General features: G+C 40.6%; 1 protein-coding gene and 1 long non-coding RNA gene across 3 annotated transcripts in view; one reads left to right on the top strand and one right to left on the bottom strand.

Moving 5' to 3' along the window:
• LOC140203024 (uncharacterized) overlaps window positions 1-14283 on the bottom strand; it is a 46130-nt gene extending 31847 nt beyond the window's left edge. The window contains exon 1 of the long non-coding RNA XR_011887266.1: window positions 14139-14283. This is a non-coding gene — a long non-coding RNA (uncharacterized lncRNA). The remainder of the gene's footprint in view (window positions 1-14138) is intronic.
• The window catches only part of sdk1a (sidekick cell adhesion molecule 1a), a 744722-nt gene that overhangs the window by 547306 nt on the left and 170789 nt on the right, over window positions 1-26627 (top strand). For both annotated transcript variants that reach the window (XM_072268711.1, XM_072268712.1), the window contains 4 exons: window positions 962-1102; window positions 10466-10647; window positions 17116-17231; window positions 17762-17957. In XM_072268711.1, the coding sequence (XP_072124812.1) occupies window positions 962-1102; window positions 10466-10647; window positions 17116-17231; window positions 17762-17957 (635 nt within the window). The remainder of the gene's footprint in view (window positions 1-961; window positions 1103-10465; window positions 10648-17115; window positions 17232-17761; window positions 17958-26627) is intronic.

Here is a 26627-nt window from a genome sequence, read left to right as displayed (position 1 = left end):
ATGGGAACTGTACTTCCCTCAATCACAGGACTCTACAGAGAGTGGTGCGGACAGCCCAGTGCATCTGTAGATGTGAACTTCCCACTATTCAGGACAATTACAAAGACGGGTGTGTAAGAAGGGCCCAAAGGATCATTGGGAACCCAAGTCACCCCAACCACAAACTGTTCCAGTTGCTACAAGCTGAGAAACAGTACCGCAGCATAAAAGCCAGGACTAACAGTCTCCGGGACAGCTTCTTCCTCCAAGCCATCAGACTGATTAATTCATGCTGGTTCAGTTGTATTTCTATGTTATATTGGCTGTCCTGTTGTACATACTATTTATTACAAATTACTATAAATTGCACATAGCACATTTAGACAGAGGCGTAACGTAAAGGTTTTTACTCCTCATGTATGTGAAGGATGTAAGTAATAAAGTCAATTGAATTCAATTCAATTCTTCAAAAACTGAAGCAGAGCTTGGAGAAGGCACTGGCCTTTTCTCTGGGTGAGCTCTATTGGTGTTTCCTAATGAAGAGATTCAAGTACTCTACCTGACAGGGAAGTCTAGAAGAATTTGCATGAAGTTGGATTTCATAGGGCAGGTCTTTTGTAACCTGGACACCCCTGTACAGGTACAAATAGATTTTCTTTTAACCTGTCATAAATATTGCTCAACAATATGACTTCTGCAACAATTTAAACATTTTCAACACCAAATCCAAAATTTTTAAGAAATTCTTGAAGAATTAAAAACAAAGCTATGTTCAGAAACACCCTGAAAGGCAATACTGCCCCTCACTATTAAAAATCAGAGGCATGGGCAGCTATTATATTTCTTCTTACACTGCAGTACTCCTGCTTCTGAAGGTGATTATTTATGTAAAATATCAGAAGTATTTTTAGCCTTCTATTTCATAAATTTTGTGAACAATGTATCTGTATTTTAATTCCTCATGTAATGCACTTGATTACAGGCTGCTATTACCAGAAGAACCACCTAGTGCTCCTCCACAGAACATTATGGCCAGTGGTCGAACAAATCAATCCATAATGGTGCAGTGGCAGCCTCCTCCAGAGCAAGAGGTCAACGGCGTCCTCAAAGGTTACATTCTCAGGTACGAAGTGAAATATTAATGTCTCCCTACACATAAAACTTTGAATTTCCACTGAAAATAAGTGGAATTCACATCAGAAAATTGCTAACAGAGAAATTTGGAGGAAAGATATAGAAATGTAATTTGCAAAACATTAAAAATTTACACTGTGATCATACACTGTGATATTATTTTCTTGAACAAAAATAATAGGTGGAAAAAGACATCTATAAGTTTAGATAAGCACATGGATGGGAGGGGTATGGTACAGGTACAGGTCGATGGGCCTAGGCAAAATAATAGCTCGGCATGGAATAGATGGGCCCCCTATTCTCTGTTTTAATGCTCTATGACCTGATGTGATTTAATTTGGAAACCAAAGTTCTGATAAAATTTCAGAGTCCAGGTTAAGAATAGCATTAGAAATCGCACTTCAGTGCAATTGATGTTATTTTTGTGGAAAATAAACACTTTACACAGGTTTTGTTTTTGAGTTGCAGTTGGATTTCTTACTACACATGATTTTTAATACAATTCTAAAGGTGTTTTTGTACTGCAGATTAATATAGTATTCTGGCACCTCTGGGATCCAAGTTTAAATTAAGCTTGGGCTGACAGAATGAAAATGCCACCCGGGAGTTGCTGGCATAATATTTTTATCAGTGATTGAAATGTGATATTTTTTCCATTTTGGAATTATCCCAGGTGTTTTTAGTCATTGCAGAAGTTTAGCTGGATATTGCTCAGAGTGGTTCTGCTCAATCGTGTGAGGTGTATTCACTACTGAATGGGCATCAAAAGACGTCAGTAGTTTTGTAGTGCTGTTTTACAACATCGCAATGTGAACTTAACTCATATTATTCCATAATGTGACTGTCCTTCATTCACAGACCAACCTCACCTTCATAACACTATCAGCTCAGCAGTTCCAGCTTTTCACATTCTCAATCAAAGAATGAATGACAGAACCCTAAAGCCCCCCCAGCTCCCCCCTCCCACGCACAAGCAGGAGCAAGGCAATGCCCCCCCCACCAGCAAAAAAGCATCAGTGCCCTCTACCAAGCTCTCAAGTGTGCTGCAAAGTGTCAGTAAAGAGACAGACTTGCAGTACCCCAAAGACTACTCATTTACCCGATAATTCAACATACCACCTTCTCTCTCTCTCTCTCTCTCCTCCCTCTCTCTCCCCCCCCAAAATAAGGAAAAAAGAGGTGTCCCCGTTTCACAGTGAGAGGGGAGACATAACAAACAACTCGCTGAGAAGAGGGCTCAGCACACATGCCTTGAGGCATGCCAGTTTTCAGGGTGAGAGTGGAGGAGGAGAGGTTGTCTAACTTAACTGATTGGGATCTGTTAGTCAGAAAGTCCAAGGTCCAATTGCAGAGGGATGAGCTGATACCACCGTTGCCAGAAACTGGAACTGGAGCACTGGCATTGGGGGTGTGGCAGACTTGCACAGAGACCCCAGGGAGGCAGCTCTCATCAATGCCAAATTCTTTAGTGTTGCATTTTTCAGGCTGGATCTCCATAAAGAGCAGTATTTACAGAGGCTACTGATTATCAAGGTAGCTATCATCAGAACCTTCTGCACCCTATGCCTTATTCTTAAGTTGCTGTTTCGATGCTTTGCCCTTGCACACAGTTTGCTGCTCTCTACAATATTGGGTAGGTTGTTAATTCACCATACTCTAAGCAAAATAATTTATTATATCTTTAGTCGAGCTGCTAAAATGGAGTAATGCCATGAGCTGCCAGCAGTGGAGACTCTCCCAGAGTCAGGCTGCCATAGACTACTTGCATGTTGCAACTTGAGCTCCCTTTCAGATCTCAGAGCTCTTCATGTGTTGCAAGGGCTTCTGTTCACTCAGTGTTCAGATCAAGGGAGGAGCTTCCCCAGGTCAATACTTCCTTGAGTATTCTACAGCTGTGTATAATTTATTTATTAAGGGGCCAGCTGTGTATAATTTATTTATTAAGGGGCAATCATAGCTACCTATTGATTAAAACTGGGGTGAAAGGCTCTCCCTGGATTTTCATTCTTGTGTCCTCTCTAGTCACTATGAGGGACACTACAATGAAAAAATATGGCAGTTGAAGGAGTTCAGTTGTGACTGCTGTTAACCACTTTAAAATGTGTTTTCGCTGCCCACCTTACCAGCTGTTACTTGTAACAAAAGGCACAACTTGGCAAACAGGCAACGAGAACTTGTGGTCAAGTGCATCCAAAGAAGAGAGCAGAAATGAAGAGAGGTCAGTGAGGAAACAGAAGACAAGGATGAACATCAGAAGAAAGAGGAAAATCAGAGAGGAAGATGGCACCAGCAGTACCTTTGTACTTGCATGTCATAGAGAAGTACAGCACAGAAACAGGCTATTCAGCCCATCTAGTCAATGCCAAAACCATTTAAACTGCCTACTCCAATGATCTGCACCTGGCCCACAGCTCTCCATATCCCTACTATCCATGCAACTGTCCAAACCTCTCTTAAACGTTGAGATCGAGCTAGCACAGACCACGTGCTGGCAGCTTATTCCGCACTCTCATGGCCCTCTAGGCAAAGGTGTTTCTCCTCATGTTCCCCTTAAACTTTTCAACTTTCATCTTTAACCCATGACCTCTAGTTGTAGCCCACCCAACCTCAGTAGAAAAAGCCGGCTTGCGCTTACCCTGTCTATGCCCCTCAAAATCCGGATCTGGGCCGTACCCTCCAAATATCCGGACCTGCCTCTTGGTTTTTTTGCACTACTTTACCTTCCCTTTTCTATTTTCTATTTACGATTTATAATTTAAATTTTTACTGTTTACTATCGATTTGTACTCTAGGGAGCGCGAAGCACAGAATCAAATATTGCTGTGATGATTGTATGCTCTAGTATCAATTGTTTGGCGACAATAAAGTAAAGTAAATTTTATACACCTCAATCATATCTCTCAATCTTCTACATTCTAAAGAATACAGTCCTAACTTATTCAGTCTTTCCTTATCACTCAGATCCTCCAGAACCGGCAACATCTTTGTAAACTTTCTCTGCACTCTTTCAACCTTGTTTACATCTTTCCTGTAGATAGATGACCAAAACTGCACACAATATTCCAAATTAGGCCTCACCAATGCCTTATACAACTTCAACATAACGCCCCATCTCCTGTAATCAGTACATTGATTTATGAAGGCCAATATGCCAAAAGCTTTCTTTACAATCCTGTCTACCTGTGACACCACTTTCAACAAGTTATGGACCTGTATTCCCAGATGTCTTTCTTCTACCACACTCCTCAGTGCCCTACCGTTCACTGTTTAAGACCTACCCTGGTTGGTCCTACTAAAGTGCAAAACCTCACTCTTGTCTGCATTAAATTCAATCTGTCATTTTTCTGCTAATTTTTCCAGCCGATGCAGATCGCTCTGCAAGCCATGATAATCTTCCTGATTGTCGCTACACCCCTAACCTTGGTGTCATCCACAAATTTGTGGATTTGTGGATCCAGTTCACCACATTATCATCCAGATCATTGATATAGATGACAAATAACCAAAGATCCAGCACTGATCCCTGTGGTACACCAGAGTCAGAGGCCTCCAGTCAGAGAGGCAACATCTACTACCATTCACTGGCTTCTCCCACAAAAACAATGTATAATCCAGCTTACTACCTCATCCTGAATGCCAAGTAGGTGAACCTTCCTGACCAGCCTCCTATATGGGACCTTGTCAAATATGTTACTAAAGTCCATGTAGGCAACATCCACTTTCCCGGTAACTTCCTTAAAAAACTGCATAAGATTGATTAGACATGACCTACCAAGCACCAAGCCACGCTGACTATCATCAATCAGTCCATGCCTATCCAAATACTTGTATATCTGGTCCCTTAGAAAACCTTCCAATAATTTTCGCACAACTGATGCCAGGCTCATTGGCCTATAATTCCCTGGTTTCTGCTTAGAGCATTTTTTAAACAGCAGGACAGTATTGGCTATCCTTCAATCCTCTGGTACCTCTCCTGTTGCTAAGGATATTTTAAGTATCTCAGCTAGGGCCCCAGCAATTTCTGCACTTGCCTCCAGTCAGGTCCAAGGGAACATTTTGCAGGCCCTGGGCATTTATCTATCAGGATTTGCCTCAGGGTAGCAAACACCTTCCCCTCTGTAATCTGTACAAGGTCTACGATGTTGATGCCATTTTGCTTCACTTCTGTAGGCTCTGATTAAGTACAGATGTAAAGAATGCATTTAAAATCTCCCCATCTGCTTTGGCTCCACACATGGATTACCATTCTGGTCTTCCAGAAGACTAATTTTGTCCCTTGCAATCCTTCTGTTCTTAATATACCTGTAGAATCCGTTAGGATTCTCCTTTACCTTGTCTGCTACAGCAACTTCATGTCTTCTTATAGCCTTCTTGATTTCTTTCTTAAGTGTTTTCTTGCATTTCCAGTACTCCATAAGAACCTCATTTGATCCTCCTTGCCTATAGCTGCTATGCACTTTGTTTTTTCTTTTAACCAGGGCCTCAATATCTCTTGAAAACCAAGGTTCCCTACACTTGTTATCTTTACCTTTTATTCTGACAGGTACATACAAGCTTGGTACTCTCAAAATTTCATTTTTGAAGGCCTCCCACTTTTCAGGTACACCTTTTCCAGAAAACAACCTGCCCCAATCCACACTTGCCAGACCATTTCTAGTACTATGTAGTACAACCTAATGCCAAGCTGTGTAAAAGAAGAGTTTTGTCAGGCACAGTCATGTAGCTTGCAGATTCTCATGGAATTCAAAGCCTTATGGTTCACAAATTCAACAAAAGTCAACAGATTCAGATATCTTGGCAGCGTAATAACAAGTAATGGCAGGTGCGACGCAGATATCAAATACAGAATAGCAATGGCGAAAGAAGGTTTCCAAAAAATGAAGACCATATTAACTGACAGAAAGATGAGCACGCAGACTAAAAACAGAATACGGCAGTGCTACATTTATTCTATCCTGATTTATGGAAGTGAATGCTGGACCATTTCTCCAGCAATGGGAAGGAGACTAGAATCAGCTGAATTATGGTTCTAGAGGAGAATGTTAAAATTATCATGGACCACACACACATCAAATGAAGAAGTTGTCAGAAGAGCCCAAGCAGTTCGATCACTCATACCAACAATAAGAGAAAGACAACTCAGATTCCTGGGATGCATCATGCGGAAAGATGAACTAGAAAAACTCATACTCTCTGGAAAGATAGAGGGGAGTAAACCTAGAAGAAGACCTCGGCTTATGTACATCAAAAGCATAGCCAAGTGGCTACACATCGAGGAAATGAAAGTCATCCAAAGAACGACGAATAGATCTATATGGAAAACCACGGTCACCGATGTCTGCATCGGATATGGTACCTAGACAGACAGACAGATGGTTCACAGCCCACCAATCCACCTTCGTTTCTACAATTACCACCTTTATGTAATCCATCAGAGGGAAGGTCAATGTTTCTTTTTTTTTGATATCTTTGTTTTCCACGCCCAATGGCGAACACAAGTTAAAGAAGTTGTTATTACCATATTTCTATTTCTAAGCCTCAAAGCAGATGTGAAACATGTGACGTGGAATACAAAGAGAATGCCAACCACATCAAGATAGCACTTTTTGTCTAATTCTGCTAAATCTGATCTTAATCCACTACGATGGCCCTCTGCTTGAAATGCCTGTGTGTATTTACATCTGCCTGGCTGCTTTTCACCTGCTACTTATGTGCTCCATCCACAGACAGGGGTTAATCCACTCATGACAAGCAGCACCTTCCATTAATCAGCCTTGAAGTTATTGATCAAGTAGATACTCAGAGCTTATTGAACTCAACTGATTCAATTGATTGGATGCCATGGTCAATTCTAAAAGTGAAATAGCACCAATAAAATTTTACGTAAAGACACGCTTGCTTCTCGTTTTGATTAAATACCATGGTGAAGCATGATGGCCGCATTCTGCTCCCTTAAAAGTGCACCCTATTAAACCTCAGGAACTTACTTGGATACTCTTTGCATCATTATCTCAGCTCTTGGTTTCCTTTTCAACATAAGGATTAGAATCCTTGCGCTGAAGAGTTAACTGTGGAGATGGTTGGGTTCTAAGGCACACAAGGTAAAAGGGCAATTTTCTTTATGCTCATCAGGGGTGATTTCATCATGAATCCGTTACTTTGAATTTCCTGCTGACTTTAGTATCTGAATACATGGTTATTTTGAAAATAGAACAGCATAATAATAGGACATCTTTGGAAGTAAAGAAATGGATATGACTCATGGATCATTGATTCTGATGTTTCTGTTTCTACAATTTTTTTCTAGTGAAAGAGGACTGGCAACTGGAATGTGAGACATCAAAGCTTATTAATGGCATTGTTTATTTACATTATATATCTTGCTTCTTCAACAATGAAGCATAGTCTCCTTTTGTATTCATATATCATTATATTGTTATACCCACAGGAGTTACTTTTTATGGAATTCTTTGTAACCATTTGGTCCGGCTTAGTAGTTAATAACTTACAGGACCCTTAACAGCCCTGATTAACAGAGGGATCTTGGGGTCCAAGTCCATAGTTCCCTGAAAGCGGCTGCACAAGTCAATATGGTGATAAAGAAGGCTTGTGGCACGATTGTTTTTATTAATCAAGGCACTCAGTCGAGGAGTGAGGAAGTCGTACTGCAGCTCCATAAAAGTCTGGTCAGGCTGCAGTTGGAGTATTATATTCAGTTCTGGTTAATCCATTATAGAAACAGTGTGCCCTCACTAAGCAGGGGTACAGAAGAGGTTTACCAGGATGCTGCCTAAATTAGAGTGTACGTATATAAAAGGAAAGATTGGACAGTTGGCAGAAGAGAGGTATGACAGACGTTTATAAAATTATGAGAGGCTTAGATAGGGTTAGGATTTGGGCCAGTAGATACATTCTTCCCTCGATCAAAATGTCTGATACCAGAGGGCATACGTTTATGGCTCGGGGGTGTGGGGTGCAGAGTTCAAAGGAGATGTGCAGGGCAAGCTTTACACAGAGGACAGCCTGGATATGCTGCCAGGGGTGGTGGTTGAGGCAGATACAGTAGAGGCATTTAAGAGGCTCCTGGACAGATAGATTAATGAGCAGGGAATTGGGGGGGGGGGGGGGTGATATGAACCAGGTGCAAGAAAAGGAATTAGATACTATCAGCTTAAATAGTTCAGCACGACATTGTGGGTTTGTTCCTGTGCTGTACTGTTCTGTGTTCTGTTTGCTAAGAGGAAGAGTAGCTGTTAGAACCCTGATGAAATGGCTGCAGTGGCACACCCAAGGCTGACTGAGAACCTTATTTTTATAACATTGACTATAAATGAATCCTCATGTGCTTCAATGAATGGTTATCCATTTGAAGCTTTGAGATCTCCCAAAAGTGCTCCAACCACAATGAGCTCAACTACAGCTATATAGTCATTTGAGTAGTTCCACTCAGTGCTATGCCAAAAATTCCCCTGCTTTCACATTTTATGAGATTAAATAAAAGTGCTTTGTTCCTTCCTGGCCTGTTAGCATTACCCATTTAACTATCTTGGGCGACTGCTTCTCCTTTCTCTTTAATTGTCTAAAGTTCCCTTTGCCACATCCCATCACACCACCCTATGTATACCTTCAGAACTAGTTATCTGATGTATAATGGCAATAGTCCTAATGTGATTTGTGGACTATGCCTTAGCAGGACATCTCCTCCTGTGTGCAGTACTACGCCACTGTCTCATAAATTGAAACCCCTCTCTTCCACTCACTAGTCTTTGAATTTATCTCCTGTTCTTACTAATTTTATGCAAGATTGAAGATGGCTTGGACATAATGAAATTATTACTTTTGTTTTTGTTTAAGTTGGATGCTGAATGCTCATATTTCTCTGCAGAATCTCCTTCATTGTCCATTTTTGTCACTGGATCCCATGGGGACCACAACAACTGGATCTCTCCCCTCCCATTGCAGCTTCTTTAAGTTTGAGGAGTCCTTAACCCTGAAATATTGCAGGCAAAGTAGCATCTGGGAATCATGCTCACAGCTGCTGAGAACTGTATCTATCTCCCTATCTGTTCCTTCCAATTTTCTAAACTTTCTTTTTACTCCCACAACTTGAATGACCAAGGCAGATTTTTAGCTCTTCCACACTGCCTGCAAAGACTTCCATTTAAGACAGTCGTGCAGTTCAAAAATTTTAAATTAACTGATATCTTAATCACTGGTGCCTTTTCCCCTTAATTGAATGAATAGGAAAGCAGGTCAGTAGCAGCTCCCCTTTGAGAATTCCCTCACTGATTGGTAATCCCAGCTTTCCTTCCTTCACGAGGAGTTCAGCATCGGAGCATATATACGTGCCCGGAAGCAAACTGTTGGGAAAAGCAAGGGAAATTGTTCATAAATAAACCATTTAAACTTGGGCATGTGGTTTTTCAGGTTGATGGGCCAAATGGCCTAATTCTGCTTCCTCTGTCTTACGGTCTTATGATCTTATGCTTCATATGTTATAATCATTAAACATATTAAATATTTCAGAATGACCAAGAGTTTCAAAACCATTAATTGTGTGGTTATCATTCATTCTGATTCTGAAGCTTTTTACAATAAATGGCATGAATCAAAACTGTAGGGTGCATTTTGATGCAAAGCGTTGTAAAGAGTTGGATGTCATATTAATGAAGTTAAGCTATTTAAAAGTTACATAAAAATCCAGGTCTAGCTTTTGTATCTTTTTTGAAGTACTACAAGATTATCTCAGAATACTGTTGTTTTCAACTATTACTATTGTCTTTTGTGTTTTGTTTTAATGATTGCAACAGAAATGAATCAAGTAGCCATGGATATTGGACAAGGAGCAGTGTTTGTGACATCTGATGCCAGTGCATTAAAGTTCAAGTTTAAGTTTAATCATCATTCAACTGTACATGAATATAGCCAAACAAAACAGTGTTCCTCCGAGTCCAAGATGCAAAACATATTACCAACAGCATACAGCATAGATGGTTATGATAGCAGGAAATATACAGTCACAAAAAATATATAGTCCTAGTGCCTAAATGGCATGTCCCGTAGAGTGATGATGCATTGGATGTTGTCCTGGTCCAGCTTGTTCTTCCACTGAGCAAACACCTGAGGGCACCACCGAGCAAACATTGGAGGGCAGCTCTGATGGGAGGGGCAAGTCCCCAATCACACCATACTGCCTCTGGTGTTGCCCTTCCAGAACTGCTGCAAACCGATGGCATAGTACACTATTATCATTTGTAGCTTACCTATTATCATTTGTAGTTTAGTACAGATGAAATGAATGTATTTCCACATCAGTTCCCATGATGCCAATCTTTTTTTTTTGCTTTTGCAGATATCGACTTGCGGGTCTTCCAGGTGGCTACCAGGTGAAGAACATCACGAGCCCTGAGGTGACCAACTGCCTACTTAAAGACCTCATAATTTGGACCCAATACGAAATTCAAGTGGCAGCATATAACAGTGCTGGTCTTGGTGCACACAGCAGGGCGGTAACAGAATACACGTTACAGGGAGGTAAGAAAATGATCTTCAAAGGTAGGCTTTTTGAAGTTGTGTCTTTTCTTACTCCCTGATATCCTTCCTCTCAGTGACTTCCGTTGTACTTTTAACATCAAGCGTTAACAAAGTGAGCATCCAGGCACGTGATCATGTTGACATTGATGTCATGCCTGGGAGTGTTCCATCACTCCGTGAGAAGGGCAAAAATATACAAGTTTGTAAATTACACACTCTTTCCCAGCTTACATTTAATATTAGATTGGCACTAACAGAACAAATTTGCAGAGGAATTGGTCAAATTTCTCAGCAGCTTGTGAAATTAAATTCTCAACATTTGTGAGACCAAGTCCTGTCATTGCAGAGATAGCAAGTATCTTTAAGGTTTTACCTGATATTCTGCGGCATATTCAGTTGTTTTAGGAATCTATAATGCAAGAATTAAACTATTTTAATTGAACCTGATCCTGAACAGCCCCTGCTCAGGTATAGAACAGTGAAGAAGAATCCGGATACTAACTGATGGAGAAAATTTTTGAAAACAGTGGAGGAACACTGTGTCGTTCGGCTGTATTCATGGGTATTTATGTGTGGTTGAATGACAATTAAACTTGAACTTTAAAAAGAAACTGTGATCTTATAATCACATTTATTCTGTTCGGTCCTTTTAAGGGATTAATTGCTGAGGGAGATTTTTCCCCTTGAGTGCTGCATATAATTCCTTAAATCTGAGGAAAGAAACCAGATCACAGAGTTCTTTATCTTTTCATCATTACTTTAGAGACTTTGAAGTGTAATATTGTTTTGATGCGCTTGTGGTCACAAGGACTGCACTCAAAGTTCAGCCACAAAAGTCAGGGCAAGAGGGTGAAATCTGCTCCGACCATACATTTGCCTTTAAGGTTATTGAGAAGAATAGGCCAGTCACAGCAGGCAAGCAGTTAATACTCACAGATTATACTGCCAGTCTTTAAATCTTAGCAATATCATGTGTATGTCTTCAAGAAGCAAATGGAGAGCCCTGAGGCCATTTGACAAGAACATTTTTCCTTTTGCCAGTATTCATTTCCAACACAAGAGATTCTGCAGATACCGGAAATCTTGAGCAATACACACTAAATGCTGGAGGAAGTCAACAGGTCAGGGAGCATCTTTGGAGGGGAATAAACAGTTGTTTTGGGCCGAGACCCTCCGTAAATGCTGCCTGACTTGCAGAGATCCCCCACCGTTTTGTATGTGTGATGCTTCATTTTTATTTGCATTTCAAATGATGAAGAGAAGCAATTTACAAGAATTTAGTATTAAAATGAAAATTAACATGTGTCCAATGCAACTACAACATCAATAAGTGTCAACTTTGAAATCCATACGTTGTTTTACCTGTGTGCATAGAAACTAAAAAGCTCTGAGTTATTTATATATTAGAAACTATCTTGCTGTTACCTTGGTTCCAAGCACTTATGAAATAATGTTATGCCAGTCAGATTTCATGCAGGTTGGTATTAAACCAGAGGAAAATAATTGCACTTTCAATCTCACTGCCACCTTTTCTTTTATGTGAGTGTTCCACCTGGCAACTCCATGTCATGGCCCCCATTGCATTTCTAATTTGAAATTACAGTTTTTCATTGTTTCACTACTGTTCAAAAATAACTCAATTAAGTGTAAGCTTAGTAGAGCTTGGTTCTTTGTGTATTGCAGGTAGTGTATTAGTTCCAAAGTTGCAACTTGGGCATACATGTTTATTTGTAGTACTGTCCACCTCATATTGACAAAGGCATGTGGTGTAAAAACTTAGCAATGATGCAAAGCAGCCAATTAATTATTGCAGAGTCACAAGAGATGGAAGAAGGTGGAAATTAGGATCAATATCTGACCCACTGAGTTCCTCCAGCCCTTGGTGTGTCACAAGTAGCGATGCTGATAAGAACAATAAGAACATCACTGAATTGGAGCTTGCTGTTTCCCACTCTTAACCTTGCACAGTTGTGCATATGTTCAGAAGCAGGAAGGAATCACAGCAGAAATGATTCGGAGAATGATCAAACCAATTTCAGGTTAGGCCCTAAAATGATTTCTGCTGGCTGCTGTTACATCCAACCAGATTGTACACGATCATTTTGCGGAGTTGTAAGGGTAATGTCTGCATTTAATTAAGCACATCCCCACTGAAACATGTCAGTTGATTGCTCTATAATTCCACTCTCAGAGCAAAGTAAGAACTGTTTTGCTATTAGTTATTGTTCACAATGGCAAATAAGATTCCTTCCAGGTTATAGTGGGAGAAACCGCAGCATCTGCAGATGGTTGTCCACTATTGCAGGAGAGTCACTGATGTTTTCTAATCTAAGGGCGATGAGAATGTTTCATTCTCATTTATTCACAAGGATTTTACCAGGACTGGAGGGTTTGAGCTATAAGGAGACAATGGATAGGTTGAGGCCATCTTCCCTGGAGTATAGCAGGCTGGGGGAGTGACCTCAGAGAGGTTCATCAAATCACGTAAGGCATAGATACATTGAATGATCAGTCTTTTTTGCAGGGTTGGGGTGTCTAAACAGCAGGCACAAGTCTAAGGCAAGCGGAGAAGGGTTTAAACGGAACCTGAGGGGCATGTTTTTTACATGGAGGGTGGTGGATATATGGTACGAACTGCTAGAGGAAGTGGTAGTGGCAGGTCCACCATTTAAAAGATATTTATACAAAGTCACAGATCCTAGATGAGAAAATCTACAGATACTGGAAATCCAAGAAACACACAAAATTCTGGAGGAACTCAGCAGGCCAGGCAGCATCTTTGGAAGAGAGTGAACAGTAGACGTTTCCAGGCCAAGACCGTTTGTCGGGATTTCATCAAGTCCTGATGAAGAGTCTCAGTCAGAAACATTGACTGTTTACTCTTTTCCAAAGTACTTGAATAGAAAAGCTTTGGAGGAATGTAGGTTAAATGCAAGAAAGTGTGGCTGGCTGTGGTAGGCAAATTGTTCAGCATGAATGTTGAGCCAGGAAGTCTGTTTCCATACTGACTTTATATGACTCTGATTATCAGCTAGAAGCCGGTGGTATAAGCAAGACAGAACGTTCAGTGGCAAAACCGGGTGTTGTGCCACTGAAACTGACATGGCATTTTATATATCAGACGAGGGACTTACAGTAGCAAAAGTGAAATCAGCTCATTCATTGCCCAGTGAACTGTAGAGTATACAGGCATCATGCAGGTTAGTGCCCAGCGACCTCACTGAAATCAGAAATATTCCATTTTGTGTCACGTTCAACTTCAAGTTTATTGTTATCTAATTGTACCTATATACAACCAAACAAATCAGTGTTCCTCTGGACCATGGTGCACCAAACCAAAATATTACTACCAATAAGTTCATAAAATATAATTCAAAATGCCAGTCATGCGCAGCACAGGTAAACAGTAAACAGCTTGCTGTCCTCGTTACGAGACCTCGGTTGTGACAGTGTATTTAGTACTCAAACAGCTTTGGGAAAGAAGTTGTTACCGAGTCTGGCAGTCCCAGTCCTGATGCTCCTGTGCCTCCTTCAGACGGTAGTGGGTCAAAAGGATTGTGGGATGGGTGGTAGGAATCCTCAGCAATGACCTGAACTCTACAGTGCTGGCTTCCTGATGATCTCCTGTATGCTGCACAACATACTCAACATTATGTGCATTCAGAATGTGACACCAGCTGGTGGAGAGCGGGAAATGGAAGAGAAGGAAGGGGTTAGCCCAGACAGATTACTTTTTTTATTTTGAGCTGTGTGAACAATTCATCCAATCATTCCACTAATAAAACGTCACAGATTGTAGTTGGCTACCGTTCAAAAGTAGAATACAATACTGAAGCTATCTGAGATTTCCCTGCAGAATCCTGAATTTGGGTGGCCCTGGCTATCGTTTGAAGCTCTGTTGTGACTGGAACATTCTCAACTTGCTTTCTCAGATTAATAGTCTGCTGCTGGAAAATATTCAGAAACCTACCAACGGCTACAATGTTAACGAGTATCTCTTCCTGTGACTTCCCCTGGAGCTCCCAACACATTCTATTATATCACAGAGAATAGCTGAGTTACTGAAATGTTAACAACATCAAAACAGCAATTAAACAGATATATATGACACATACTACATTCCATAATTAATAATAAGAAAAATAAATCAAAATCTAATAAGGACACGGTACCTATGTGCCTAACTTTAGCACAAAATCCTATAAGTACCTGGGTTGACAGACTGTTGTCCCTGATCTATCCTGAGTGACTCTTGTTATCCCAGGGCTTTTTACTGAATTGTGGTATTCTTACTCTTATATCCACCACAATCAATTAAATCTCTCAAGTAGTCTTTCTAAAATATTGCCTGTTCCTTCAAAGTAGGATGCCCTGACCCCATATGAGCCCCCGGAATGTGGCATGCCTGGAGTAAATACAGCCTTTTACCACAGAATGTTTATTATGATCCTGATTTGGTGTGACCTTGTTGCTTCTCTCTAATGTGCAATAATATTTTCAAGAACGGGTGTGACTTTCTGGTCTACTTCAGTAAAATCCACAGCATCTTTCCTAATTCTTTGGGTTCACCAACTTCAGATAACATCTCCCAACTGGCTTGTGCATCGATAACCCATCACTCATTAGTTCAGCATCCATCACTTTCAAATGAATAGCTTGCTAAGGGAGGTTGCATGTTGTTTTAGGGTCAGGTTGAAATGTAAGTGGTTGGCCTTGCACCAGCAACTTTGCATAAAAAATCTACTGGATTTTTCTTCTATAGCATTGACTGTGTTTTGCAGATACACTGAATTTGATCCTGTCTCTGTTCCAAGAAAGTCTTTTATTTACTTCAGTGAGCTTGAGTGTGTTCAAAGACAGTCCATGATCATTCATCTCTGACATTCCATCTTTAAATGTTTTGATTTTTCATCTCATTAGCACTGTTATTGTGAAGAGCTCACTACGGCTGTGGCCCTGCGCCTGTTATTATTGTGTCAGCATTGCCAAACATTATTTTTAATACTTTTTATTTTAGGGCAATATTTTAAATTTTATGCACATTAGTATAACTTGGGAATTGTACGTTCAAAGGTCAGTGTACATTTATTATCAAAGTACCCGTATGTCACCATATACATAGATAGATAGATAGATATACTTTATTGATCCCAAGGGAAATTGGGTTTCGTTACAGCCGCACCATCCAAGAATAGAGCGTAAATATAGCAATACAAAAACCACAAACAATCAAACAACAAAATGCAAACTATGCCAGATGGAAATAAGTCCAGGACCAGCCTATACAACCCTGAGATTCATTTTCTTGTAACATACTCAATAAATCCAATAACCATAATAGAATCAATCAATGAAAGACCACACCAACAGAGCGAGCAACCAGTGTGCAAAAGACAACAAGCAGCAAATACAAAAAGAAAATAACAATAATAATAAATAAAAAAAGCAACAAATATCGAGAACATGAGATAATTTGATTATTCAGTGCATTTACCTGTTTGTTTTCTACTCATGTATCCAGCTACTTCTGCAAATATATTATGAATCAGATCTAGGCAAATCAGAAGAACTGATATTTGGAAATAATTTTAAAAGGGAATCCCGTCAAAAGAAGGGTGAATCAACCTGCACCACCTTTATTAGACTTATTATCATCCCTATAATAAAATATTATTATTCAGAAAGGAAGACATGGTCTTAGAGCATGGAAACATGTTAAATTTTCTCTATTCTTTAATTGTGCTAAGCTCAGTTGGAGCCAGTGAATTTATTTATTTATTGTTGATACAGCTCAGAGAAGGCCCTCCTGGCCCTTCGATCCACGTTTTCCTTACAACACCCAACAAACCCTAACCTAATCCCAGGACACTTTACAATGACCAATTAACCTACCCAGTACGTCTTTGGACACTGGAGGACCCAGAGGAAACCCACTCCTTGCACGGGGAGGATGTACAGAGGCTCCCTCAGGAACAGCGCTGGGATTGAACTACGAACTGCGGAGTGGCCCCAGCTGTAATAGCGTCAAGCTAACTGCCACACTACCGCTACTGTTACTTGGCCAGTGAACTTTGATGGAGAATATGCTAGTTACTTTCAAGCTGCAGGTCATGTATCTTCAGTCTATTTGGTGTTTTTGCACACAGCAAAGGTGATAAAGGTGTTTATAATGAAGCAATTTTTTAATCAAATAATGCACAGTCTATAAGCAGGGTATCTTTCTCCATTAAGTCGAGGATGTCAAGTTCCTTCCAATTGAACAGTAATCTAAATGATTTGACCTCATTATAGCTTGTTCACAGAACATTGCAGAGTAAAGAATGTGAATTTCGACAAAATTGACGAAGCATTTAAAAATTATGCATGACTGATTCACTAAAAGAAAAAGTTTGCAGAGCTTATCACTATCATCTGGCATATAGTTGTTGAATTCCGAAATATAGATACTGATTATTCTCTTATATATAGTCCCGACAGCACCCCCTCAGAATGTAGAAGTGGAAGCCGTGAACTCCACCACCATCAGGCTTACGTGGGATCCTCCCCCTCAGCAGTTCATAAATGGCATCAACCAAGGCTACAAGGTAATAAAACAGATTGTAATATCTAAAATTTAAATCAAATATTTCTTAGTTTATAGAAGTGAAATCGATTGTATCATTGACATGTTACTTTGAGCAACTGTATCAACAGTTAGTACTGAAACAAGCAAATCGGGACATAGTTTGAATCTGTTGATTGAGTTGATATCCAAAATGGCGTTAGGATCCTGTACATCCTTAGGCTAAGAAAATGAGTAAATCAGCTTCTTTTAGTTATGTCCCACTGTCTCTGCTCCACATTTCTCCCAGTCCCTCCTTTCCCTTTCCCTGGGGCAAAGAGTATCTATGCCTGTAGAATGAGGGGAAAAGATTACATAATTTTGGTGATCCACTGCCACTCTCACAATCGCTCATTATATACCACATCTTGAAGAAAGCAGGGGGCGGGGAGCTAGAGAAGAAAATTATCCAATAATACTTAGAAGATTCTTTTTTGAAATTGTGGATTTAGATTTTTGTGTACATATATATTTGCAAAGTTTTCCCCATTTCCAACGTTTTTTTCTCATCAGCTCCTTACTTGGATTGCGGACCCACCAAATACAGTTGCAATGATGACAATCGCCCCTGATTTCCATGGAACACGCCATGAAGCTCTACTTACCGGCCTCAAGAAGTTCACAAAATACTACACATCGGTACTGTGTTTTACAACACCAGGCAATGGTCCCAAAAGTCCACCCAAGATGATTCAAACCCATGAAGACAGTGAGTACCTGAGAAATGTCACTTCACTATGTAGCTTTATTCATAGGAAAATTTATAAAAAGGATCTGTTGGAGCTAATTTGAATTACAGGGTGCTGAGAAGGAAGGAGGTGATACAGATGACCATGCAGTAAATCATCCTTCAGAAGAGCAGGATGAAGTTGAAAGTAAAATGCAAAAGTCAGAAAGAAGAGAGTACAAAACCCAAGGGAGAAGCTAGACATTCCTTTGTTTAAACATTTAAACAGGAAGGTCTAGAAGAGCACGTTAATATGTTGATTTGAATTCAGCTTTCTCCAATACTTTGGTTTTCCCAAGTTGCTTTTTCTAGTGGAGTAAGAGGGAGTTATTTATATTACTCTTTGCTTCTTCTGGGAGACAAATGTGTAAGTATATTCCAGTTCATTGGAACAGGCCAAGCTGAAGAAAGCATTTGCACATTCAAAAAGGAGGGTTAATTTTAAACCATTTCAGGCAGACTTTAAAGGATTAGTGCTATGTAAACCTATTGGTTCTTGATGGTAGTGTTGGAGTTTTATCGCCTGTTTAAGTGCTGTTCTGAATCCTGAGAATGAGAAGAGCGCACAATAAACTTAATGTAGCTAAGGTACAATCATACAATTGGTGAGTTTTAGCTCAAATGAAATCAGCAGTCCTAAATATTCTAATTTCTGCCCTATGGAATGCAGCATTATGGTAAAGGAATTGAGAACCACTGATGTAGGAATCATAATAGCAGATTTGTATGTTTCATTGTATTTGTAAATCAAGTCATCATTCTACTTTGGATTGGTATTATATTTGTTTGTCACCCTGCTTTATTTAGAAATCGCTGTCAAGCCTCTTTCTTATTTACATAATTTTTCAAAATATGCAGGAAAGAAGCAAAATATGTTCCCAATGGGGGAATCCCCTATTCATGATTTACTTCTTGCTAGAAGTGGAAATGCAGGCAATCTGCGAACCTGGTGCTGCAGTTGGTACAAACTCTTGACAATAAACCTTAGAGATTTTTACTTCTTTATATACAGTGTGAATGTTTCTGACAAGACCAAAATATATTGTCCATCCCTAATTCATCTTGAGAAAGCTGTGAGAAAAGTTCCCTGTTTGAATCTCTACGGTCAAACTGTTGTAGATGCTGCATTGGTGCTGTTGGGCAAAGTCTTCCACGACTTTGATTCAGCAACGATGAAGGAATAGTAATATATTTCCATGTCTGAGGGGTGTTGAATTCTGTCAGGAATATGGAGGTCCAATCACAAACAAGAGAAAAATCTGCAGATGCTGGTGATAGCATGCTCACTACTTACTGTGTTTGAGCTCTGATTAGTGCAGATTGTAGGTTTGAGAGGTGCTATTGAAGAATCCTCATTTAATTGCCGCAGTGCATTTTGTAGATGGTGTACATAGTATTGGAAGGAATGCATGGGCAATCTGGCAGTGTGTGCCAATCACTTTTATTGCTTTCTTTCATATTATATTCCATGATCTAAAGTCTTATGTCTCCCACTTATCATTTCTTAGCCCCTATCATTACCTCCACCCATTTCTCTCCCCACCTGACTCCATCTGGCATTCCACCCACCCCCCCCCATCCACGTATCACTTTCCAATTCTTGCCACACCACCCACTTCTCCTAACCCTTTATTCTACATATCTCTGTCTGTTTTGGCATTGATGGAAGGGTTCAACCCAAAATACTGACTCTTCATTTCCTTCAACAAATGCTGCCTGACCCATTGAGTTCATCCAGCAGTTTATTTTGACTGCTTCTTATCCATTGCCTGAGCAGTGGGATGTATTCTTCCATACTCTGCAGATCTGGGGTGGATATCCAACTTCTGACCTGCACTTGGAGCCACAGTATTTATGTTGCAGGTCTGGTTGTTTCTGGCTGAGAGAACTCCTCTGACAATTAGAAACATTTTAAATGCCAGCAATATCATGAGGAGTTCCACTCATCCTGCTTATGGACTGTTTGTTCCACTCTCAACCCGGCTGGTGGCGTAGTGGCATCAGTGCCGGACTTCGGGACGAAAGGTCCCGAGTTCGAATCCAGCCGGCTCCCCTGCACGCTTTCCATCCGTGCTGGGTTCCGAGCTGGTGATCTCTTTGGCAGAAGGCAATGGCAAACCCCTGCTGTACGCGGTTCCCCACTATGCCAGAGAGGCGTGGAGGGAAATCGTCCGCTAACCGGAGAAACTCCGGATGCGATGTACCTTTCCTTTTCGTTCCACTCCCATAGGGAAGGGGCTACACAGTATCCACACCAGGATCACTAAACTCAAAAACAGTTACTTCCCCCAAGTGGTCAGGCTCATCAAACCCTCTAGCCATTAATCTACCACCATCATCCCCACCAGCATTATAGCCACTCCTCTCCAGGAATCCCCCCAACTCCCTTCATTCCACCAACACCCTTCATTCCCCCATGCACTACCACTTGTACTTTGTGTTTTGTAGGATTGCTTTTATATTTATATTGAATGTGGGGTTTTTATGCTTATTGTGTTTGTTTATGCTGCATCGGATCCAGGGTAACAACCATTTTGTTCTCCTTAACATTTGCTTACAGCAGAAGGGCAATAATTAATCTTGAATCTTGAAGTAACTTTAACTAATTTTATACTTTTAAATTTATTTGATGAAACATATTAGTTATAGAACTTGATTAAGAACGTTAAGGTTGATTAAAGTAATGAAAAGAACACAATGTTTACAAGGTCTAACCTTTCCAATCCTGGCCAATGATCCCATTGAAGTGTGTGAGACATGTGTAAACATGACGGAGTGACTATGAAGTGCATTCAGCTGCTCAGATCAGTGCAGCTGTGCTCCACCCCTGGACTCAATGGTGAGTCCCGCAGCCAAGCAGGAGGCCGGAGGTGCTGATTTTGAAAGCCCTGATTGATTCTCTTTCTTCCTCCCTTATAAATCATGAAGTTATGCAGCATAAAAACAGGCCCTTCAGCAAAACTGGTCCATGCCGACCAAGATTCCCATCTAAGCTCGTCCCAATTGCTCTCATTTGGCCCATATCCTTCTTAATCAGGAGTTTCCAGCTCTTTTTATGCCATGGACCAATGCCATGAAGCAAGGGAGTCCATGATCCTCTGGTTGGGAACACCTGCTCTAAACCTTTCCTACCTAAACAAGTATCTTTCAAAAGCTGAACATGTACCTGCTTCAACCCTCATGATTTCCCATTAAACCTATCTCTTCTCAGCTTAACCTTTAGTTCTTGATTTCCCACCCCAGAGAAAAAGACTGTGGGTGTCGATCCTATGTATGCTCCTCCAATACTCCAATGAAAAACATCCCAACTTGCTTAACCTCTCTCTGTAACTTAGTCCTTGGAGACACGGCAACATCTTCGTAATCTCCTCTGTGCTCTTTCCAGCTTTGTGGCATAATTTCTCTAGCAGGCTGGCCAAATCTGAACACAATATTTCAAATACAGCCTCACCACCATCTTGTGAAACTGCAACATACTCAATAGTGACTGATGAAGGCCAGTTCTGCTAAAAGCATTCTTCACCACGCTATCTACCTGTGACACCACTTTCAGGGAACCATGCTCTTGTACTGAACACAAGGGATTCTGCAGATGCTGAAAGTCCAGACAAAACTCATCAGGTTAGGCAGCAACTATGGAAAGGAATAAACAATGAAGAGGAACCAAGTGATCCTGGCAAAACTCAAACTGGGCTTTGCAGAGCAGGATATCAGTGAGGAAGTACCACTTGATAGCAACAGATTCCATTAGTTTATTGATCACTGAGTGTAGAATAAGAGGAAATAATTAGCCAAAAAATAACCTTTTCTGGGACATACAGTACTGTGCAAAAGTATTAGGCACATATATATATAGCTGGGGTGCCTAAGACATTTGCACAGTACTGTATTTGTCAACGTGGAGCAGAGAGCCAGTTTGTAAATCTGGTGGGAACAAAGGATAAATGAGAAAATCTGCAGATGCTGGAAATCAGGTGGGACAAAGGATGTTGAGAATGGTGAGGGTAGAGCGCCATGGGAGGGGTGTAAGACAGGTGACAGAAGATATGCCAGGGCAAGGGGCGGCACAGAATGTAGACACACCCAGCCCTGAGGCACTAGGCAAGATCATTTGATTCAAAACAGTCGGTTTATTGGTCATTAAGAATGTCTCAGGTGCTTCCTACTCCATCCCCTCTCCCTTCCCCTCTTCCCAACCATGATTCCTCTCTCTTTGCCCACTTCCCACTCTCAGTCCACAATAGAGACCAATATCAGAATCAGGTTTATCAACACATATATCATGAAATTAGTTTTTTCTTGCAGCTGCAGTACCATGCAATACATAACATTATTACAGTACTATGCAAAAGTCTTAGGCACCCAAGGTACATGTACGTGCCTAAGACTTGTGCACAGTTCTGTATATAAGCAATTTTCCACTTTAGCTTGGCTAGAAACATGGCTAGTTTTGAAACACAGGACATTGTCTACTCCCGTAGTATTTGCTGTATCCAGTACTCTTAGCATCCTCTTGATATCACATGGAGTGAATTAAATAGGCTGAATCAGTATTCTGTGATAGTGGAGATCTCACAGGGAAATAAAGATGGATAATCCACTGGTTGAACATTAGTTGTAAATATTCAGCTTTGCATTAAGCACTAATGCTTGACCATACTATCGTTGAGAAAGGGCGTTCTTGGAGCCTCTTCTTCCAAATTAAGTTATTTAATTGCCTGGAACATTCATAACTGGATGAGGCCAGACTGCAAAACTTTGATTTGACTCATAAGTTGTGATATTGCTTTGCTCTGTCCATTGCATAATGCTTTGGAATGCATGTTCTTCTATAAGACCATTTGACATAGGAGCACAATTAGGCCATTTGGCCCATCGAGTCTACTGCGCTATTCCACTATACCTGATTTGTTATTCTTCTCAGCCCCATACTCCTGTCTTCTTCCCATAGCCTTTGACACTCTTACTAATCAAGAACCTATCAATCTCCAATAGGACTCACAACTCATGAAGCTTGCATCTTGTGAACCAGGGTTAATCTCTTAGCTTGATGATACTAGCAGAGTGAGGGACGTGCTGAGCAATGAAAATACTGATTTTGTTGCATAGATTTATACAGCTACTCATGGTCTGTAGTGCCTCATTATGGATGCCAATTTTCGAGCTTCCAGGCCTGCTCTGAGTGTGTTCTATTTAGACGATACTAGTGGCACACAACATGATGAAGGAGGTCTTTAGTGGAGATGGGACTTTAAGTTGACCAAGTTTGTGCGGTGATCAGTTCTACTAGTGTCACTGTGGACGGATGCATCAATGATCCGTTGACTTTGCCCTTCAGGATTTGATTAGCTCGGTCAATTGTGGAGTCCTCTCACTATCTTCAATGGCTCTTCCAAGTGGGAAAGCAGCAACTCATCAGCTGAGGGAGACATTCTTGACATCATCATTCAAATGCTGGAAAGACAAGCACTAATACCTTAATCTCTGATCTTACTTTTCTGATCACACTGCTACTGCCACTTCCTGATCAAGACAGACTAGTGTCAATGTTTATGTGCTAGTAATTGCCAGAACTTGTGGAACATCCCAGTGATGTGCACAGGATCAGCATGTAATGGCATGGTTTTCCCTATAATTATTTAGCACATCTAGAACTTGGTGTGAGCAAGTACATTGTATCGTGAATGTGATTAAAATGTGTTTTCAAAAACTGTTACCATTCCTGCAGTCACCTGTCAAGTGAGCCTAGTTCTCCAGAACATGTTAGATGCTGAAAATTCTGTGATGGCTTCCTTCTCATTGGTGAGACCTTTGTTACTTATGATTTCTCGTAAAGAAAAAGACTAAGAGATGTGGCATTCTCCTCCTGCTGGAGTGTGAGAATTGTCATGGAAAGAGCTTCAGAAAATGAAACATTGATAATATTTGATCAGCTTAATCAGTATTAGCCATCTGTGGTATCTAGCTATCCCATGCTCCACCTCTGCATCATTAGCAGAGTGAGTTGTCAGGAATTGTAGCTTGGCATCAAGAATTATACACAAGCGTTGCCGAAGCTTGACAAAACAATGTTTGCTGTTGTCAGTCACAGTTTATCAACTTCGACAACATTTTGCGAATTCTCATTACTTATCCCATGGAAATAGTGTAGCTTCATTGGGAATGCATGCAATACTCTCTACTACATCTCCCTAAGAGAGAATTTACATTTATATAACACCTTTCACATTTTCAGGAAATCCAAAAGCACCTTCAGAAAATCCAAGACCATTTTGGAGTCAACGAAAGTGCTTTCAAGCCGAGCAACTGTTGTCACCTACACAACTGTATTCTTTATCTTCTAAGAACAACAGATGTTGTATCTAGGCTTAGGCTGTAGAGATCATAGAATCAAAGAGCACAAAAATGATTCCTTTAGCCCATCAAATTTGTACATCAATTTTATTTTTATTCTTCCCACATACTCAATAAGTCCCCCACATTCTTCCACTTACCTGTACACCAGGGGCAATTAACTCTGACCAAATAACTACCAACGAGAGTGTTTTTTTCGGTGTGGAAGGAAACCAGATCATGGATGAAGACCATAAGGTCACAACCAAACTCCACACAGACAGTATGAGAGGTCAGGATTTTGTGCAGGTCCACTACTGTGGAGATCAAGTCATTGGGTATGTTTAAAGTGGAGGGTGATAAGCATGGTTATATGGTTACATGGAGAAAGCAGGAAAATGAGGTTGAGAGGGAAAATAAATCACCCATGTTCAGATGGTAGGGCAGATTTGATGGGCTGAATAGCCTAATGCTGCTTCTATGATTTATGGTCTTTTGAAAGTGAGAGACAGCAGCTCTGCTTGCTACATTATTGTGCTGCCTCAGAGGGCTTAATTGTGAAACCCATATACTTCCCTGGCTAAATTAACTGATCTACTTCAGTTTTAACTTCATTCCTTTTTATCATCTAATTCAATAGCTGGTGTAAGTCTCTTCAATCTTTTTCCCGCCATGATCTTTTCTTTCCTGTTCTACAAATGTAGTGTAACTCTGAAACTAATTCTGGTAAAAGGGTTTGTGTATTATTCCCTATGTCTTCAGTTTGTAACTTGGCCACAAAGGTCACAAATTAAGCCCTTTTTTTAAATCAAACTATACAAAACCAAAGCATTATCAAGCCTAAACCCACTTCCTGGCATTGCACTCCAGCATCTGACCTCCCAGTTTATCTCTGGGCTCAAGGTTGACTACAAGGGCATTCCGTGATGACCTGAGGCTAAGGCAATAAAACACTTCTTATTTTATCCTTTAGATTAAAGCACGTTATATGTAAATATCTATTTATTATTTCAACAACTGTATTTAATTATTGACATTTAATTAGTCTGAGCCAAAGATGTTTTTATATTTTTATCAATAACATTTAAGGAATTAAACCTTCTAAAGTTTCTGAATGTTTCTGATGATCAGTTCTGGTCACCTTACTACAGGTGAAGGATGTGGAAACTATAGAAAGGGTGCAGAGGAGATTTACAAGGATGTTGCCTGGATTGGGGAGCATGCCTTGTGAGAATAGGTTGAGTGAATTCGGCCTTTTCTCCTTGGAGCGATGGAGGATGAGAGGTGACCTGATAGAGGTGTATAAGGTGAGAGGCATTGATTGTATGGATAGTCAGAGGCTTTTTCTCAGGGCTGAAGTGGCTAAACATGAGAGGGCATAGTTTTAAGGTGCTTGAAAAAAGATACAGAGGAGATGTCAGGGGTAAGTTTTTTACGTTGAGAGTGGTGAGTGCGTGGAATGGGCTGCCGGTGACATTGGTGGAGGCGGGTACAACAGGGTCTTTTAGGAGACTCCTAGATAGGTACATGGAGCTTAGAAAAATAGAGAACTATGGGTAACCGTAGGTAATTTCTAAAATAAGTACATGTTCAGCACAGCATTGTGGGCTGAAGGGCCTGTATTGTGCCTGTAAGTTTTCTATGTTTCTGCCAACGAAAGCACAGTAAGAGAGCCTTATACCTGAAGATTGGTCACTACTTGCAGTCTACACCACTGGGGAAAGGCTACAACATCTCAAGCCCATAATAGAATAAAGCAGCTTCATGGCTAGTGAGGGAGTTGACTGCGAGACATGGTGTAGGTCCAACGAAACACTCACAATGCGCTGGAGGAACTCAGCAGGTCAGTCAGCATCAGTTGAAAAGATTAGTCGACGTTTCGGGCCGAAACCCTTCGTCCGGACTGAAGGAAGAACTTTGGGGAGGGTTTGAAGAATACTGGTAGTTGAAAAAAACAGTAATTTTTAAGACAACGGGATGGGGGAGGGGAAGCAGGGAGGTGATTGGCAGGAGAACAATAGTAGAAAGAGGCGGCACTATGAGTGAGGTGATGTGAAATAGGGATAGAAGAAGGGAGGGGGAGGGAATTACCGGAAGTTGGAGAATTCTATGTTCAAAATTCTAGGTCCAACACTGTCCCTTTATTTGTAATATTAGATTGGGTAACAAAACTGGCCTGTTCCTAGTTGTTGTGACATAACTTAGATATTTCAGCAAAGGAGATGTATGGGTTGCAAGGTTAGGAGAGAATTGCAGACTCTCATTGAAGAAAACTGCACGTCATCTTAGAGGATGATTTTGTGGAAGTGTGAATTGGGA

This window comes from Mobula birostris, chromosome 9, assembly GCF_030028105.1.
Source record: "Mobula birostris isolate sMobBir1 chromosome 9, sMobBir1.hap1, whole genome shotgun sequence".
Taxonomy (NCBI): Eukaryota; Metazoa; Chordata; class Chondrichthyes; order Myliobatiformes; family Myliobatidae; genus Mobula; species Mobula birostris.
The sequence above is the reverse complement of the archived record's forward strand: the minus strand, read 5'-3'. Positions and strand labels throughout refer to the sequence as shown.